Source organism: Aethalodelphis obliquidens, unplaced genomic scaffold, assembly GCF_003676395.1.
Source record: "Aethalodelphis obliquidens isolate GAN/ISIS:26980383/991018 unplaced genomic scaffold, ASM367639v1 scaffold53, whole genome shotgun sequence".
NCBI lineage: Eukaryota > Metazoa > Chordata > Mammalia > Artiodactyla > Delphinidae > Aethalodelphis > Aethalodelphis obliquidens.
This window is the reverse complement of record NW_020837997.1, coordinates 5,685,797-5,700,321: the sequence shown is the minus strand read 5'-3', so window position 1 is coordinate 5,700,321 and position 14,525 is coordinate 5,685,797. Positions and strand designations below refer to the sequence as shown.

Sequence of the window (14,525 nt, the reverse complement as noted above, 5' to 3'; positions counted from 1 at the left end):
GAATCAGAAAAGGCACTCCAGGCCAGTGGAACAGGATGTATGGGAGGAATAGAGAATGGGACATCACAGGGTGAGGATGTTTTATTTTATTCTCTCACAAGCGATACTAATATTTTCATCATCCCCATCTCATGGATGAGAAAACTGAGGCACAGAAAGGTCAGGTGACTTAACCTAGGTCCACAGCAGGAAAGGGTAGGGCAAGCATTCAAGCCCTGGTGGGTGGGCTGGTCTTGTCACATTGGCTGGGGATCAAATGCACAGTTTGGGAAACACCAACATTCTATTCCGTTCCTCCGATTTTACAGATGAGGGCAATGAGGCCCAGAGAGGGTCAGAGAGTTGCCCAAGGCCACACAGCAATCCCTGGAGAATGTGAGAAGTCAGGAAGGCCCTTGGGAAAATGGGGGTTGCCTCCAGGATGAAGTCTCCAAGACTGTTTCACGCCTACCCTCTTCCTAGCAACACTTTTAGGAAGGGTGACGTTGCAAGGGGTGTTCTAGCTACCCGTAAGTCCTCCCTTCTCAGTGTAGCCAGTGAGTTTGGGCCTCAGGAAAATGGAACCACATTTATCCCGCCTGCCGCTGTGAGCTCACTGTCTAGGCATCCACAGCTCCTGACCCCAAACCCACATGTGTACTGACATCAAGACCCATGAGAAACAGGGTGACTCTGAAGGCTGGGATGAGGGGGCCCACGGCCCCCCCACCCCCCAGTTCTATGCCACCCCATCCTAACATTCTGAGGGTCCCTCCCTCTGCTACCCCCCTGAAGCACCCCAATGCCCCTGTTAACTCAGGCAGGAAACCAGCCAGGGCAGTTTTACTTCCTGGTCCCGATGCAGCCCCTCTGGGCTGCCCAGCTGGCAAGATTTGCTTCTTACATTTCTTCTCTTCCCTTTTGGAACACAAGTTCATGGGCAGAGAGTCAGGGCCCTGCCAGGAAAAATGGGCATTCCAGGCAGAGGGGGAAGGTGGAGGCAGGAGAGGAAAAGGCTTGAGCAGGAATAATTGTCTGAAAAGCAACATTTAATGACTGCCCTGGCCCTGGGGGGTGGGGAGGGGCAGGGGAAAAGGCAGGGAGTAGACAGGCTGAGTGGCTGGAACTGGGCTTCCCTCCCCGTCCAGGAAAACAAAGGCAGCTGTCACAGTCTTCAGGCGCCCCACATTTCCACACTCAGGGAGGGGTGTTAGGGTCTCCATTTAACAGATGAAGAAACTGAGGCTCAGAAAGGGACTTGCTGAAGAGAACAAGAGGTGTAGGGATTTCCCAAAGTCTGGGGCTCTTGGCTGGGACACTAATGGGGGATTTGTGGGCAGGACCCACATGCTAGGAAGGACCTAGCATGGGAGGGAGAAGTCACCCAGGTCAGTGATGGGGTGGAGGGTGGAGGTGGTGGGAAAGTGAGGCTGTTTGGGGAGGCCGAGGGAGTGGGGTGAAGAGGGAACAGGTGGGTTGACATTCCAGATCCGAAACCTGTCACACCTGAATGCCTTTCCTCACCCCTGGGGTCCCCCTCAAAGGGGCTGGCGTCAGAGGGACAAAGGGAGCCAGTTTACAGGAGTCCTTGGCCAGCCCGGGCGCCGCCAGCGGCAGTGGGCTTGGCCCGGGTTGGAGGCGCCTCCTGGTGGCTGAGGGAAGCGCCAGATGGCGCCCAGAGCCCAGCCGGTCCCACCCCTCACCCTTTCGAGATTCCAGATAGAAAGGTTAAAAGATAATTTTCAAAAGCGGGTGCAGTCAAGGCTCTCACCGACAAATAGAGACGAACACGTGTTAAGATTTTTTGTATTGAACTCCTGTGGGAACCAGGCAGATGTTATAGGAGGTTCAAAAGAGAGTCCGGAAAACGGGCACTTTTACAACAGATCAGACTATTTGAGTAAATAAATGTGCGAATGGAGGCAAATTGGTTTTTCCACAGGGGAGGAGGGCTGTCGATGGAACCTCAGCTGCGTGGGCCACAATGCGCAGATAAGAGTGGTTCTGTATTGCTATCAGTTGCTTACAATTCATGGATGGAGCTGTGAAATAGTTCAAAGACGCTGTTATGAACCAGCTAACCCGGAAGGGAAGGACGTGTTGTATAGCGATGACGCTTTGAATGGTCAGAACTGATTTACAGAGACGCAAAATGTTCCTTGCAGAAAGAAACAATTCCTTCCTTCCTTCATTCAACAAACACCTGTTCCTGGAGCAACTATTGTGCGCTGTTCCAGGTGCTGGAGACACAACAAAGATGCAGAGTAGAAAACGGACGAGAGTGGCACAGAGTGACCCCTTCCAGGAGCGGGGGACACCTGGGAGGGGGAAGGAACAGGAGGTGAAAAAGGCCAGGGGGCAGGACTGGGTGGAGGCGGGGGTCTGGAGGGGGTGGCCTGGGGCTTCCTTGCTTTCTGTTCTCCCCACTAGAATGTCAGTTCTCAGCTCTACCTAGCCCAGAGGTTGGCATGCAGTAGGCGCACAATAGATGCCCAACGTGCAAAGCGACTCCATATCAAAGGGCAGAAGTCACTCGCTGTCTGCTTAGGGGAGAGACTGCTGTGAGGCGGGCAGATGGCAGGAGGGTCCAGGTCCTGTAGGTGGGGCTCAAGGAAGGGTAGACCCTGGGCATCACAGAACCAAGCGGCAGCCCTGCCCTCCAGTCCCGGGCCTGGGCCCCATCCTCCACCCCTCTCCTCCCCCTAACAGAAACCCTGAGCCCCCGGCCCCAGACAACTCCAAACTGTGAAGTCTCGCCATCAAATTAGGGCTCTGCTGCCACAATTCCTGTGTTTTTGAGATGTAAATCAGGATTTTTTTTTTTTTTTGCATGTGAAATTACCGTTCCTGCCTTTTCCGGGGGTTAAAACTCACAAGGAAAAGTTACCATTTAGAAGGGTATAATTCAGTGGCCGTTAGCACATTCACAACATTTGCAACCACCAACTTTATCTAGTTTCAAAACCTTATCACCTCCCAGAGATGACCCCATACTCATTTGCTGTCACTCCCCACTGCCCTTCCCCCAGTTCCTGGCGCCCCATAGGGAACCACCGTCGCTATGGCTTTGCCTCTTCCGGACATTTCACATGAATGGAATCACACATTATGTGGCCTTTTGTGTCTGGCTTCTTTCAGAATGTTTTCCAAGTTCACCCATGGTGAACTGTATCATTCTGTTTTATGGCTGAATAATATTCCATCCTGTGGATAAACTACACTTTGCTTATCCAGTCATCTGTTGGTTGCTACCACCTTTGGGTGACCATGACTGGTGCTGTGAACGTACGTGTACGAGATACTGAGTCTGTGTTCGATCCCTTGGGGTGTGTGCCTGGTGGGCAACGGCTGGGTCACGTGGTAACTCCAGCCTGAACTTACCGAGGAGCCACCAAACTGTTTTCCAGTGTCTGTCCCTTGCTTTTAAGAAAAATGTTGGGAGTTCAGTCACCCACCTCGGGGTAACAGCCACTGCACTCCCACCTCCCTCCAAAGACAGTGGCTCAGCCGATCCCACAGGCACAGATATTTTAGGGGAGGGGAGCCCAGGATGGAACAGAACAGAAACTTGGTCTGTTAAGAGAGGCAGCAGATGGGTGGCCGAGAACACGTACTGGGGCTCCGCCAGTGCCGGGTTCAAGTCCCTGCTCTGGAATGTTAATGTGACCTGACCTGGGCATCATGAGGACTGAGGTGATGTGTAGAAAGCGCCAGAGCAGTGCCTGGGCCACAGGCAGTGCTTCATACCTGCTGTTATGACTTATGACTTTTTTTAAAGGTCGAGGTGGCACTGAGAAGTCTATAAGCACATTCTGGTTTAATCGGCATTTTGACTCTACAAGGTGGTGTCAGTACCTGTCCTGCAGATGGGAAAGTGACTCACTAGGCTGCCTGGCCGGTCCCCGGCAGAGGGGGTGACACAGGCATGTCCGTGGAGGGTATGTAGGTGAGTCACCCAAGGCAGGAGGAAAGAACACTCTCCCCTGGCTCCCAGGCTGGAGGTGCAGAAGCCCATTCGTCCTTCCCTGGCACGTGGCTAGTCTCCTGTGGAAACTGCTGGGGATGACCTGGTCGGGGAACCTGGCCGCAGGCCCCAGCACGTCCCGCTCACAGGAGCATGTGACCGTGGGAGGAATGACAAAGTCAGGTTTATTGCTCCGGGTTAAACCAGTGGAGACAGGATGTGGGGAGGGGTAGGGGGACACAGGAAGTTGGTGAAGGCATCCTCCTGGCCTTGGCCTGCGCTTCGCCTGGGCTTGGCACGCTGGGAAACCAGCCAGTGCACTTCTGACCTGCTGATCACGTGCTCACGGGCCAGGGCTACAGTAAAGTTTGAGGCGCAACCCAAGGCTCTGGGGAGCACGGCCTCTCCTCCCTGCACAGGTCTGAGCACAGACAGGGCTGTGGCGATGGCCTCTGCTGGGTGCCCCCTTAGGAAGGCGTCTTGGAGGAGGCGGGGGCTGCTGCCTTCTGTTTGGTGGGGGCCTTCAACAGCGCCAGCTTCTTGGGCAGGCTGGTGCTGGCTTTCACCAGCACATCATGTTCGATCTTCTTCCGGATCCCGACCTCCAGGTTCTGAGGGAGCAACCATGGCACAATCAGACTGGGACCTGAGGCGGGAGGGAGGGCCTGGTCTGCTGCCCTTTCTCCTGTGAGCTCACAAGGGGCTGGATCAGCAACTCCCCCCGAAACAACACCTGAGAGTCTGGTGGCTGGGGGTTAAGTCCTGCTTCTGCCCCATACCCTGGGAACATTGCACACCGAAAAAACCCCTTCTCATCTCTGGATCTCAGCTTCTAAACCTCTGCCCATTTCCACTTTACAGCTGGGGAAACTGAGGCACATGTAGCGAGGAGGCACTTGCCCAGGATTCCCAAATCATGTGAGTGATGGGAGATTGGAACCCAGCACGCCCAGAGTCCCCAGCCTCAGCCTCCAGGCGGGCAGCCTCCCCTTGTCTCTGCTTTGCTAATGGTGAACTGGGGCTCTGAGAAATAGGGGTGCAGGCAAGTAAAGGCACAGGAATCAGAACCCAAGTGTTTGGGTCCAAAACTGGTAGCTTAATCATATTACCTAAACTGCTCCCTTGCCCTACCTGTGAGTTCCAATGACCATGACAACCATGACTGTCACCACACGCCTGGGTGCAAGGGAAACAACAGCAAAGACACAGCAAAACCTCTGCCCTCATGAAGCTGACATGCAGTGCGTGTGGACAACACAGCTGTCAGTGACAAATTCTGGTAAACCGTTTTTTTTTTTTTCCTTCGGCCACGCCCAGTGGCATGCGGGATCTTTGTTCCCCAACCAGGGATCGGAAGTGGAACTGGCGCCCCCTGCAATGGAAGCGCAGAGTCTTAACCACTGGACCGCCAGTGAAGTCCCTCTGGTCAACTGTTGAAGGATAACAGACGACAAGTGCTGCTATGGAGAAAAGAATACAAGGGATGATGAGTGAGGGATGGGGTGGGGTTGCCATCAGGGATAGCTGCTCAGAAGCAACGCTTGCAGCCAGACTTGACTGGGAGGAAGGAAGCCGTGTACATTTCTGGGAGAAGAATCCAGGCGGAGGAAACAGCTAGTGCAAAAGTTCTGAGGTGGGGCAAGGAGCAGTTATGGGGCCAGTGAGGCTGGAGGGAGAGAGGGAGGAGGTGAGGGCAGGGAAAAGACAGGAGTAGAGCGTGCCGGGTCCTGTGGGCTGTGGGGAGAACCTGGGCTCTTCCTGAGTGAGGTGGGAGCCACCGAGGGCTCTGAGCAGAGAAGGGAAGTGCCCTGATTCAGGTGCTCACAGGTGCCCTCTGGCTGCTATGGGGAATGGTGGGGCCAGGAGATCTGGGAGGATGTGACTGCCCTGGTCCAGGTGGGAGATGATGGGATGGGACCAGGTTGGGGGGTCAGAGAGGTGGGAAGTGGGTGGAATCTAGATTAATCCTGAAGGCAAAAAGGACGAGATCCAACCTGTATGTGAGAGAAAGGGAGAATCCTGAGTATCTGGAAGGAGAGACTGTGGCAGGATCATGGTGGAGTCGGGGAGCACAGTGGGGGTAGGATCAGGACCCTGGTTCTGGACATACTGAGCTTGAGATGCTCACGAGACACTTTCCCCCTCCGGCTGAGACATGGAGGTAAGCAGGTTGCTGGGTTCCCAGGTCTAAGAAAACTGAGGCTCTGGCGATCCAGTGGTTAAGATACCATCTTCCACTGCAGGGGGCACGGGGTTCAATCCCTGGTCGGGGAACTACCGAAAGCTGTGTAGCGCAGTCAAAACAAAAAACAAAAAACAAAAAACTGAGGCTCTAAACAATTTGCTCAAGATTATAGGGTGAGTTAGTGTGTGTTGTACAATTAGAATTCAGGTCTGCCTCCACCAGATCTCTTTGTAACTTCTCTTTGCAACCTTAACAAAAATCTCTTTGCAACTTCTTTATAAGATCAACCCTATTCACCTGCACACGAAAAAGCTACACTTAAAAACAAACACAAAAACGTTTATTTCAGCCCTGTGCTGTTCTCAGGGCTTTACAGGTGTCCTATGGCATTGAATCCTTACAACGCTAGGAGAAAAGTGCTATCACTACAACCATTTCTTCTTTAAGAAGCTCAGGGTGAAGATATACTAGCTGTCGATGGAACTGCGCTTTGCTCCCAGCACTGTCTTCTTGCAAAGCTGGGGTTTTCAACCCCTTTCCCAGGCTGCCTTCCCTCTCGGGGTCTATTAACGAGGACAATTTCAGCGAAAGCAGCCAGTGTGTGCCGAACACATTTTGCGCGCCACTCGTGGGTTTAGGAGTCTCACTGATTGGGAGGTAATGTTTCCGTACCCACTGCACAAGGGAGGAAACTGAAGCTCACAGCACTGGGAGTTCTCCATCCCGGGCCTCTCACACGTTCGAACTCACCTTCTTGAGCTTTTGCTGTTGCACGATGCGTGCCTTCTTGGGTGCGATAACGAGACCTGGGGAGAGATGCGCTCTCGTGAGGCCGGAGAACCTCGGGCCCACCTCGCCCCCCAGTCCCCGGCCCGCTCCTCACCGCCCTTCCTCGGGCCCCGGTTCCGCTCCGAGGCTGTCGCCGCTGTCTTGCGCTTCGCTGGTTTCCGCGCCTGGAACTTGCGCTGCCCCTGCGCCATGATCAGTCATGCACCGGAAGAGGCGGGGCTGTCGGAGGCCGCAGACGAAAAACGCAGGGCACGATGGGATACAGTGGGGCCGGAGGGCGGAATGGCTCACGGGATACAACGTGGCAAAGAGTTAAAGTGACCACTACCCACGACGGTCGATGATAGCCAGCATTGCGCAAAAATTTCGAAGTAAAGGTTATAATGATAAGCTAACACTTACTGGGTGCTTATCTGCTTTATAAAACTTATGCTGTTTTGTGCTCTTTATACATAAACTTCAAGTCTAGGACTTACGGTCAGGCAAGTGAGGCACTCTGGTGCAAAATTTAAGGGGTGCCCCGAACTTCAGTTATCAAGATAAAAATATATTCAACATTCAAAAATAATATTTTAATACAAAGAAAAATCGTCCAAATACAGCCTGTGGACTGGCTGCTTGATGTTGTAAATAAAGTTTTGTTGGCACGAGGGCTGGTATCAGGAGTGAAGGGAGTAGGGTCAGGATACGCAAGGTCAGGGTTTCATTCTATTTAATATCTTTATATTTTGTTCACCATGGATTGTTTTTGCATTAATTTTGATTTTTCAAAAGTAATGCATGAAGCTATTCTTTATCTTGACTACTGAGCTTCTCAGGGCCTCCTCTAAAATTTTGCACCTGAGGTGTCACCCTAATTCCAGCCCTGAGAGCAACCAAAAAGGGAAGTATTAGTATTGTCTCCATTTTGTAAATGAGGAAAACAAAGCATGGAGAGGTGAAGTGATTTGGCCAAGATCACACAACAGAAAAAGCGGTGGAGGACTTCCATGGCGGCACTGTGGTTAAGAATCTGCCTGCCAGTGCAGGGGACACGGGTTTGAGCCCTGGTCTGGGAAGATCCCACATGCCTCAGAGCAACTAAGCCCGTGCGCCACAACTACTGAGCCAGCGCACTAGAGCCCACGAGCCACAACTACTGAGCCCGTGTGCCACAACTACTGAAGCCCGAGCGCCTAGAGCCCGTGCTCTGCAACAAGAGAAGCCACTGCAGCGAGAAGCCCGCACACTGCAACGAAGAGTAGCCCCTGCTCACCACAACTAGAGAAAGCCCATACGCAGCAACGAAGACCCAACACAGCCAAAAATAAATAAGTTAATTAAAAAAAGAAAAAGAAAAAGAAAAGGCGGTGGAACTGCGATATGAACTCAGGCAGCTTGACTTCAGCTGCTGGGATCTTAAGAGCCATGCAAAGGCCCTGTCTGCTTTCTCTGTTCTGGGAAGAACTGTGGTTGGGGGAACAAGGTCAGCTTTGGGGCAGGCCGTTCAATAAGTTTATTATAAAAATAATGGGGGCAGGATATGGACAGCTAGGTTGGTTACTTCTGGGGTCCATCTAGGGTGACCGTGGCACCTAGGGCTTCCCGGAGCTCCTCAGGGGCAAAGACACCCAGCTCTGTGATGATGCCGCCAGTGATGAGGTCGTGGGGGGTGACATCAAAGGCAGGATTCCAAACCCCAATTCCTTCAGGGGAGAGGGGGGAGGCAAGAAAGGCAGGTATTAGGCTCATTGAAAGTTCTCAAGCTATTGTCACCTGTCTCACTCACAGTGGTTTTTGGGATTGGGGAATCCTTGAGAATCTAGAGATCCTCACCCCAAAAGTGCATGAAGGCATGGGTTTTGATACCAGTAATGAATTTAGACCCCCTACATTCCTGGATTGTCACTGTCTAAGAAGAAGCCTTCAAAGTCTTATATACATCCACCCACTTGTGCCTGCTCCAGGAATTTCTTTAGGAAACTCCAAGAATCCACCCCAGGGCCTTTGCATGGGCTGTGCCCTCTGCCTGGATGTTTTCCCTCAGATATGCACATGACTTGATGTTTCACTGCCTTCAGGTTTTTTCTCACATATCACCTTCTCAGTGAGAACTTCTCTGATAACCCTGTCTAATCCACCCCCTGCACAGACACTTCCCATATCCTTCTGTGCCTCATTTATTTCTCCTCAGCCTTTACCCCCTTCTAACGTACACTGGAATTTTGTTATTTATCTTGTTTGTTGTCTGTCTCCCCACTGGACTGTCAGCTCTATGAGGGCAGGGACTTTTATGTTTTTTTTCACTCCTGTTTCCCCGGCCCTATCATGTCACCTGGCACTGGCCAGGTGCTCAAAAATATTTGCTGAATGAATAACAATCTCTTACACAAGAGGCTGCAAACTCTGTTTTCTCTGGTTCACAGTTTTTTAAGCCCACTGAATTAGCTGCCAGCTTTCAAAGTGTGGGAGCTTTCAAACATATAACAAACGTAAGGCTTCTCTTGGAAAAATCAGAAGTTCTCCTGGGGTCTGCATTCCCGTGATCCTTGGCCAGAACAGAGTATCGGGGTCCCCAGACTGCACCGGGCCTGTGTTACCCAGCTTTCTTGGGGGGAGGGACACGGTGGGTTGTCAACTCTGCTTTCCATGGTCTTATGGGTTTTGATCAGTGCTAAATAATTAAGCCTCCAGGAAAGAAGGGGCACCAAAAAAATCACGAGAAAATATATATTTTTTCAGAATGAATGTATCTATTTTTATTATCTATCTATCTATATTCTTTTCCATTATGGTTTATCACAGGATATTGAATACAGTTCCCCGTGCTAGACAGTAGCTCCTTGTTGGTTATCCATTTTAAATATAGCAGTGTGTACACGTCAGTCCCAAATTCCCTATCCCTAACTGGTCCTTTTTATAAAAGGTTTTTGATCATACTTGTTACTATTTAACCAGCACTAAGGGCCAGGCACTGTTCTCCACTTCACGTGGGTTAATTACACTGAACCGCCTCGGGTATATATATAAGGTAGGTCATGAAAACAGCTCATGGGGCTCTTAGGGATGAATTTTAGGCAACCAGGCTACACAGCCAGGAAGTGTGGGGAGGCTGAGAAATATCTGTCTCTTCATAAGCACTCGGCCAGGTGGTACTCTTATTTCTTATTCAGGTGAGAAAACAGAGGTGGAGAAGAGCAAGGCAATGCGCTCAAGGCTTCCCAACTCATTAGCTGTATCTTCTGACCTTGAATGTGACTTCCAAGACGTGTCTGCTCTAAAATATGGCTTGAAGGAGCACCTCATGCCCCAGAAGGCTGATGACACCCCAAATACCACCTGCTGCCTGTGAAGGGGTCAGGGTGCCTCAACAGAGGTGCCCAGGCCTATGGTGCCCCCCTCTGAGCGGATGGCTTACCGGGTGCTGCAATCCTGACCCCGCTGACATGGGTCAGCTCCTGGCCAGGACGCTCCTCAATGATGATCTCCCGGCCCGTCTTCAGGTAGAGGTCACACGACGAGCTGGGGGCAGCCACATAGAAGGGGATGCCGTGGTGCTTGGCGGCGATGGCTAGCTGGTAGGTGCCCACCTTGTTGGCCGTGTCGCCATTGGCAACCACGCGGTCGGCTCCTACGACGACAGCTGGGGAATGAGATGCCGGGAGTCACCACCGGGCCCTGGATGCCTGGAGCCCTGCCGACTGGCACCCCCCACCTGCTGACCTGACACTCCATAGTGGGCCATGGCGGCTGCCGCCATGCTGTCGGCGATGAGGGTGGCGGGGATCTGCTCGTAGACGAACTCAAAGGCCGTCAGCCGGGCTCCCTGGTTGTAGGGCCGGGTCTCCGTGCAGAGGGCACACTCCAGACGGCCCAGGCTGTGCAGCGAGCGGATCACACCTGTGGTGCCCAGCCCACCAGGAGGATGAGATGCAAAGGGACAGATGGGCAGGGCAGCCCACTGGTTAGCAGCATGGTTCTCCAAACCATGCAGTCCCACTCCCGGGCCCTTGCAGTGGCTGTTCTCTCTGCCTGGTACAGATGTGTTTAGAGAATCCCTTCTCCGTGAGGTCTTCCGGGATTCCTCCATCTCACAGAGCAACCCTCGCACTGCCAACCCCTACTCTTTCTCCTTAGCACTTACCACCTTCAAATGCATCATACGTATTTGTTCTGTTCCTGTGTCTGTTCCTCCTATTTTCCTGCTCCTGATGGCAGAGATTTGATCTACTTTCTCCACTGCTGGGTCCCTAACTCCTAGAACTGTGCTTGGCACACAGTAGGTGCTTAATAAATGTTGAGTGACTGAAGGAATGGATGCATGTATGAATGATGGGGTACACAGGAGATAAGCATTTACTAAGCATCGATATTTGTTGAGTGAATGAATGAATGTCTTGCCATCAGAGCCTCAGTCCCCAGGCCCACGGGTGGCACCTAGGCAGGTAGGGAAACCTCCTGGAGAATTTAGGATCAGGTGGAATCCGCTGCCTTGAACTCCAGGACCCAGTCCCCCTGGTCCTGGTCACAGCTACCCTAATCTTTCTTTAGGGGGCTACGCCCTACCCCTCAGTCCTCTTGGAGTCCACATCCCACCCACTTTCTTTTTTTTAAATTTTAATTTAACTTTATTTTTATTTAAAAACTATTTAATTTTTTTTTTGGCTGCACTGCACGGCTTGTGGGATCTCACTTCCCCATCCAGAGACTGAACCTGGGCCACAGCACTGAAAGTGTTGAGACCTAACCACTGGACTGCCAGGGAACTCCCCCCACCCATTTTCTAGGCACATGGCACAGGCCAGGCCTATCGAGTGACTGATCCTAGATGGACAGATGACTCCATCAGAGCCCCCGAGATACAAGGAGACTTTTCTAACACTGTCGGAATAGAGACCCTAGGCTCTTTTTCTTGTGATCTGAACCCTGGCCGACGAGTGGAGCATGAGGGTGATGCCACCATGGAGGAGGGCAGATCTTAGGGATACGGATAGATGGACCCTGATGCTATGATTTGGGCCTCTGGATCCAGTCATGCCTGAAGCCAACCCCCTGAGTGTTTCTGTACAAAAACTAATCAATTCACATTTTGGGGGGTGTATAAAGTGGTTTGGGTTTCTTTCTCTTGCATCCAAAAAGGGCCCTCCCCTATCCCTGCGGATGCCCACTCACCTAGGGCTGTACCATAGCCAGCAGTGGCCAGCGCACCGGTGTTGCAGTGGGTCAGCACTGTCACCTTGCCGCCCTCGGGGGCTGCCCGCTCTAGGAGGTGGCGGGCTCCCAGGTCCCCGATGCTCTGATTGTCCCGGAGGTCTTTTGCCAGCATGTCCTCGGTCCAGCGGATCACTCTGGGGCCGACAGGGGACTCTGAGCACAAGTCACAAGCCTTCAGGGCCCACACCAGCCCCTCCTCCCTGCCCAACACCGCTCTCCTGGAGCCCTCCTGCTGAAAGCCTCTCACAGCTGTGGGTCTGGACCCTTCTGCCACAGCCACCTGACTGTAACTCCATTTGCTCTTGAGACACACTTACTAAGCACCTCCTGTGCGTCAGGGGCTGGGCGACACAGCAGTGAACAAGACAAAAATCTCTGCTCCTCTGGAGCTGACACGGAGGTGGGGGAAGCAGGTGATGAACAGACAATAAAGTGAAGGGAAAGGCAGCGGAGTCAGGAGACAGAGGACAGGAATGAGCTGTATTATACGGGGGGTGGGGAAGGCACAAACCTGAAATCTGAAGGAGAGGAGATTAAGTAGATGGATACCTGGCTTGCAGAAATGGTGTGTGCAAAGGCCCTGAGGCAGAAGGGACCCTGGTGGGGGTTAAGGAACATGGAGAGTATCTGTGCAGCAGATGGGGAGGGAGAGAGTGGGAAGAGAGCAGGGAGAGGACGAGGGCTAGAAACAAAATTCTTCAAAAGCAAAAACTAGGTAAATGAGGTGGCACTTAAAAGGGCCTCCAAGGGCAGATAGGGCTGGGGACGTTCAGGGAGGTCAAAGTCAGGGCGTTGAGTTCAAGGATCTCGGGGCCAGGCTGCCCGGTGGTGAGCCCCAGCCCTGCCTGTGTGGCACTGGACTAAGAGCACTTTGCCTCAGTTTCCCCATCTGTAACATGGGTCGTTGTGCAAAAAAAAAAAGAATGAATAGCCGCCGGTTAAAGCAGCGCTTGGCACAAGGCCCCTCTACCTCTCTCGGACCGCCTCCTCCGTGGCGCCCTCCCGCTCCGCTTCCTGGGCTGCGAGGTCGGCCAGGTCTCGGGCGGCGCGGGCCATGTTGACGGCGGTGGGCCGGGCGGTGACAAGGAAGCTCAGAGCGTCGCGCACGAAGGCCACGAGCGCGGCAAGTCCGGGTCCCCCGGCGCCCGCCTGCAGCTCCACGGCGAGGCTGAGGCAGCCCACGAGCGCAATGGCTGGGGCGCCGCGCACCTGGTGGGGAAATGGGGGCGTCAGGGACTGCAGGCATGGGAAGCCCCCCACCCCGGTCCCACCGAGCGACCCCACCTTCATAGCGCGGATGGCCTCCCAGGCCTGGCGCACCGAGCCCACCGCCTCATAGCGGCTCTGCTGGGGCAGCAGCAGCTGGTCGAGGATCTGTAGTGAGCCCCGCGAGTAGCGGATCGCCTCCAAAGTCATGCTGTTGCAGCCGCGATCACCACCTTTCCCGGGGCTCAGCTGGCCGCGCGCACCAGAGGCGGGGCCGGAAAGGGCGCCGGAGGCGAGGCCACGGCCCCAGGGGTGGGACCTCTCCCGGAAGGAGGAGCGTGCGCACATCAACTTCGCCGCCTCCTGCGACCCGCCGACCAGGCGCCGGGTCCTACTTCACCTTCTCCGCCAAACCTGGGCAGTTAGCCGCACCCTCGGAACCAAAATGGTGCCACTATTTATAGGGTAACTATTGCATGCCAAGCCCTGTGTTTGGCGTCTGGCTATAGCAAGACTCCTAAGTGCCAGGTGGGTACCCTCAGGTGCCTGACTTCTTCAGCCAGAGCCAGTGCTGCCTGTGGCCTCACGTAGAGCAAGGCACCAGAAGGGGGTTCTGAGATCCAACAGACTCTTACTGCTGCCTTGAGACCTTCCCATCCCCGCGGGGAGTAAAGGCCTGCGGGCTGGGGGCCACCACTACCTCCGGACAGGGCACATTACAAGTTCAGCAGAATTCAGCCGGAACCTCAGCCCCGAGAGGTCCGTATGTCTGGTTTGTTCACCACTGCGTCTCCAGTGGCTAGGACAGCGTCTGGTGCACTGCAAGTGCTCCGTTAATATTTGTGAAATGATCCTTCTCCAGGATTTAGGGGGAGGTGCTGGGCCATGAGTCACCTGGTGGATGCTCAGCTGTTTTTTTGCTCAGTTTACTAGTTTCCTTCAAAGGAAGCAACACGCTGGGGACTCTTTCATGACCCTTCCAGGGTGTCCCCATGGGTGGGGGATAATGAACAGCCCACGCCTGTGTGCTCCATCCCTTTCTGCATCCGGCCTGGATCCCGAGCACCCCTGCTGTCCAGTCCCATTTTCATCCTTCATACCCAGCCTGTGCCACCTCCTCCAGGAAGTTGGCACCGATTACAGGCCAGCCTGGGCTACTACCTTTCAACTCTCATCAAGCTGGGTGGGGACCCAGGCTGTGGTCACAGC

The 14,525-nt window shown here is 53.5% G+C and overlaps 2 protein-coding genes across 2 annotated transcripts; both read right to left on the bottom strand.

Annotated features, from left to right (window-relative positions):
- Positions 1–3,779: 3,779 nt before the first annotated feature.
- CUNH19orf53 (chromosome unknown C19orf53 homolog) lies at positions 3,780–7,970 on the bottom strand. The gene is made up of 3 exons (XM_027084942.1): positions 7,012–7,970; positions 6,879–6,934; positions 3,780–4,554 (listed from the first exon to the last, which is right to left on the bottom strand). Exons 1-3 carry the CDS (start codon positions 7,106–7,108, stop codon positions 4,411–4,413), a joined length of 297 nt encoding a protein of 98 aa, XP_026940743.1. The 5' UTR covers positions 7,109–7,970; the 3' UTR covers positions 3,780–4,410.
- Positions 7,971–8,383: 413 nt separating this feature from the next.
- MRI1 (methylthioribose-1-phosphate isomerase 1) lies at positions 8,384–14,503 on the bottom strand. The gene is made up of 6 exons (XM_027084938.1): positions 13,395–14,503; positions 13,081–13,319; positions 12,069–12,244; positions 10,620–10,796; positions 10,315–10,539; positions 8,384–8,602 (listed from the first exon to the last, which is right to left on the bottom strand). The coding sequence occupies exons 1-6, from the start codon at positions 13,662–13,664 to the stop codon at positions 8,457–8,459; spliced, it is 1,233 nt and encodes a 410-aa protein (XP_026940739.1). The 5' UTR covers positions 13,665–14,503; the 3' UTR covers positions 8,384–8,456.
- Between the last annotated feature and the right edge of the window lie 22 nt (positions 14,504–14,525).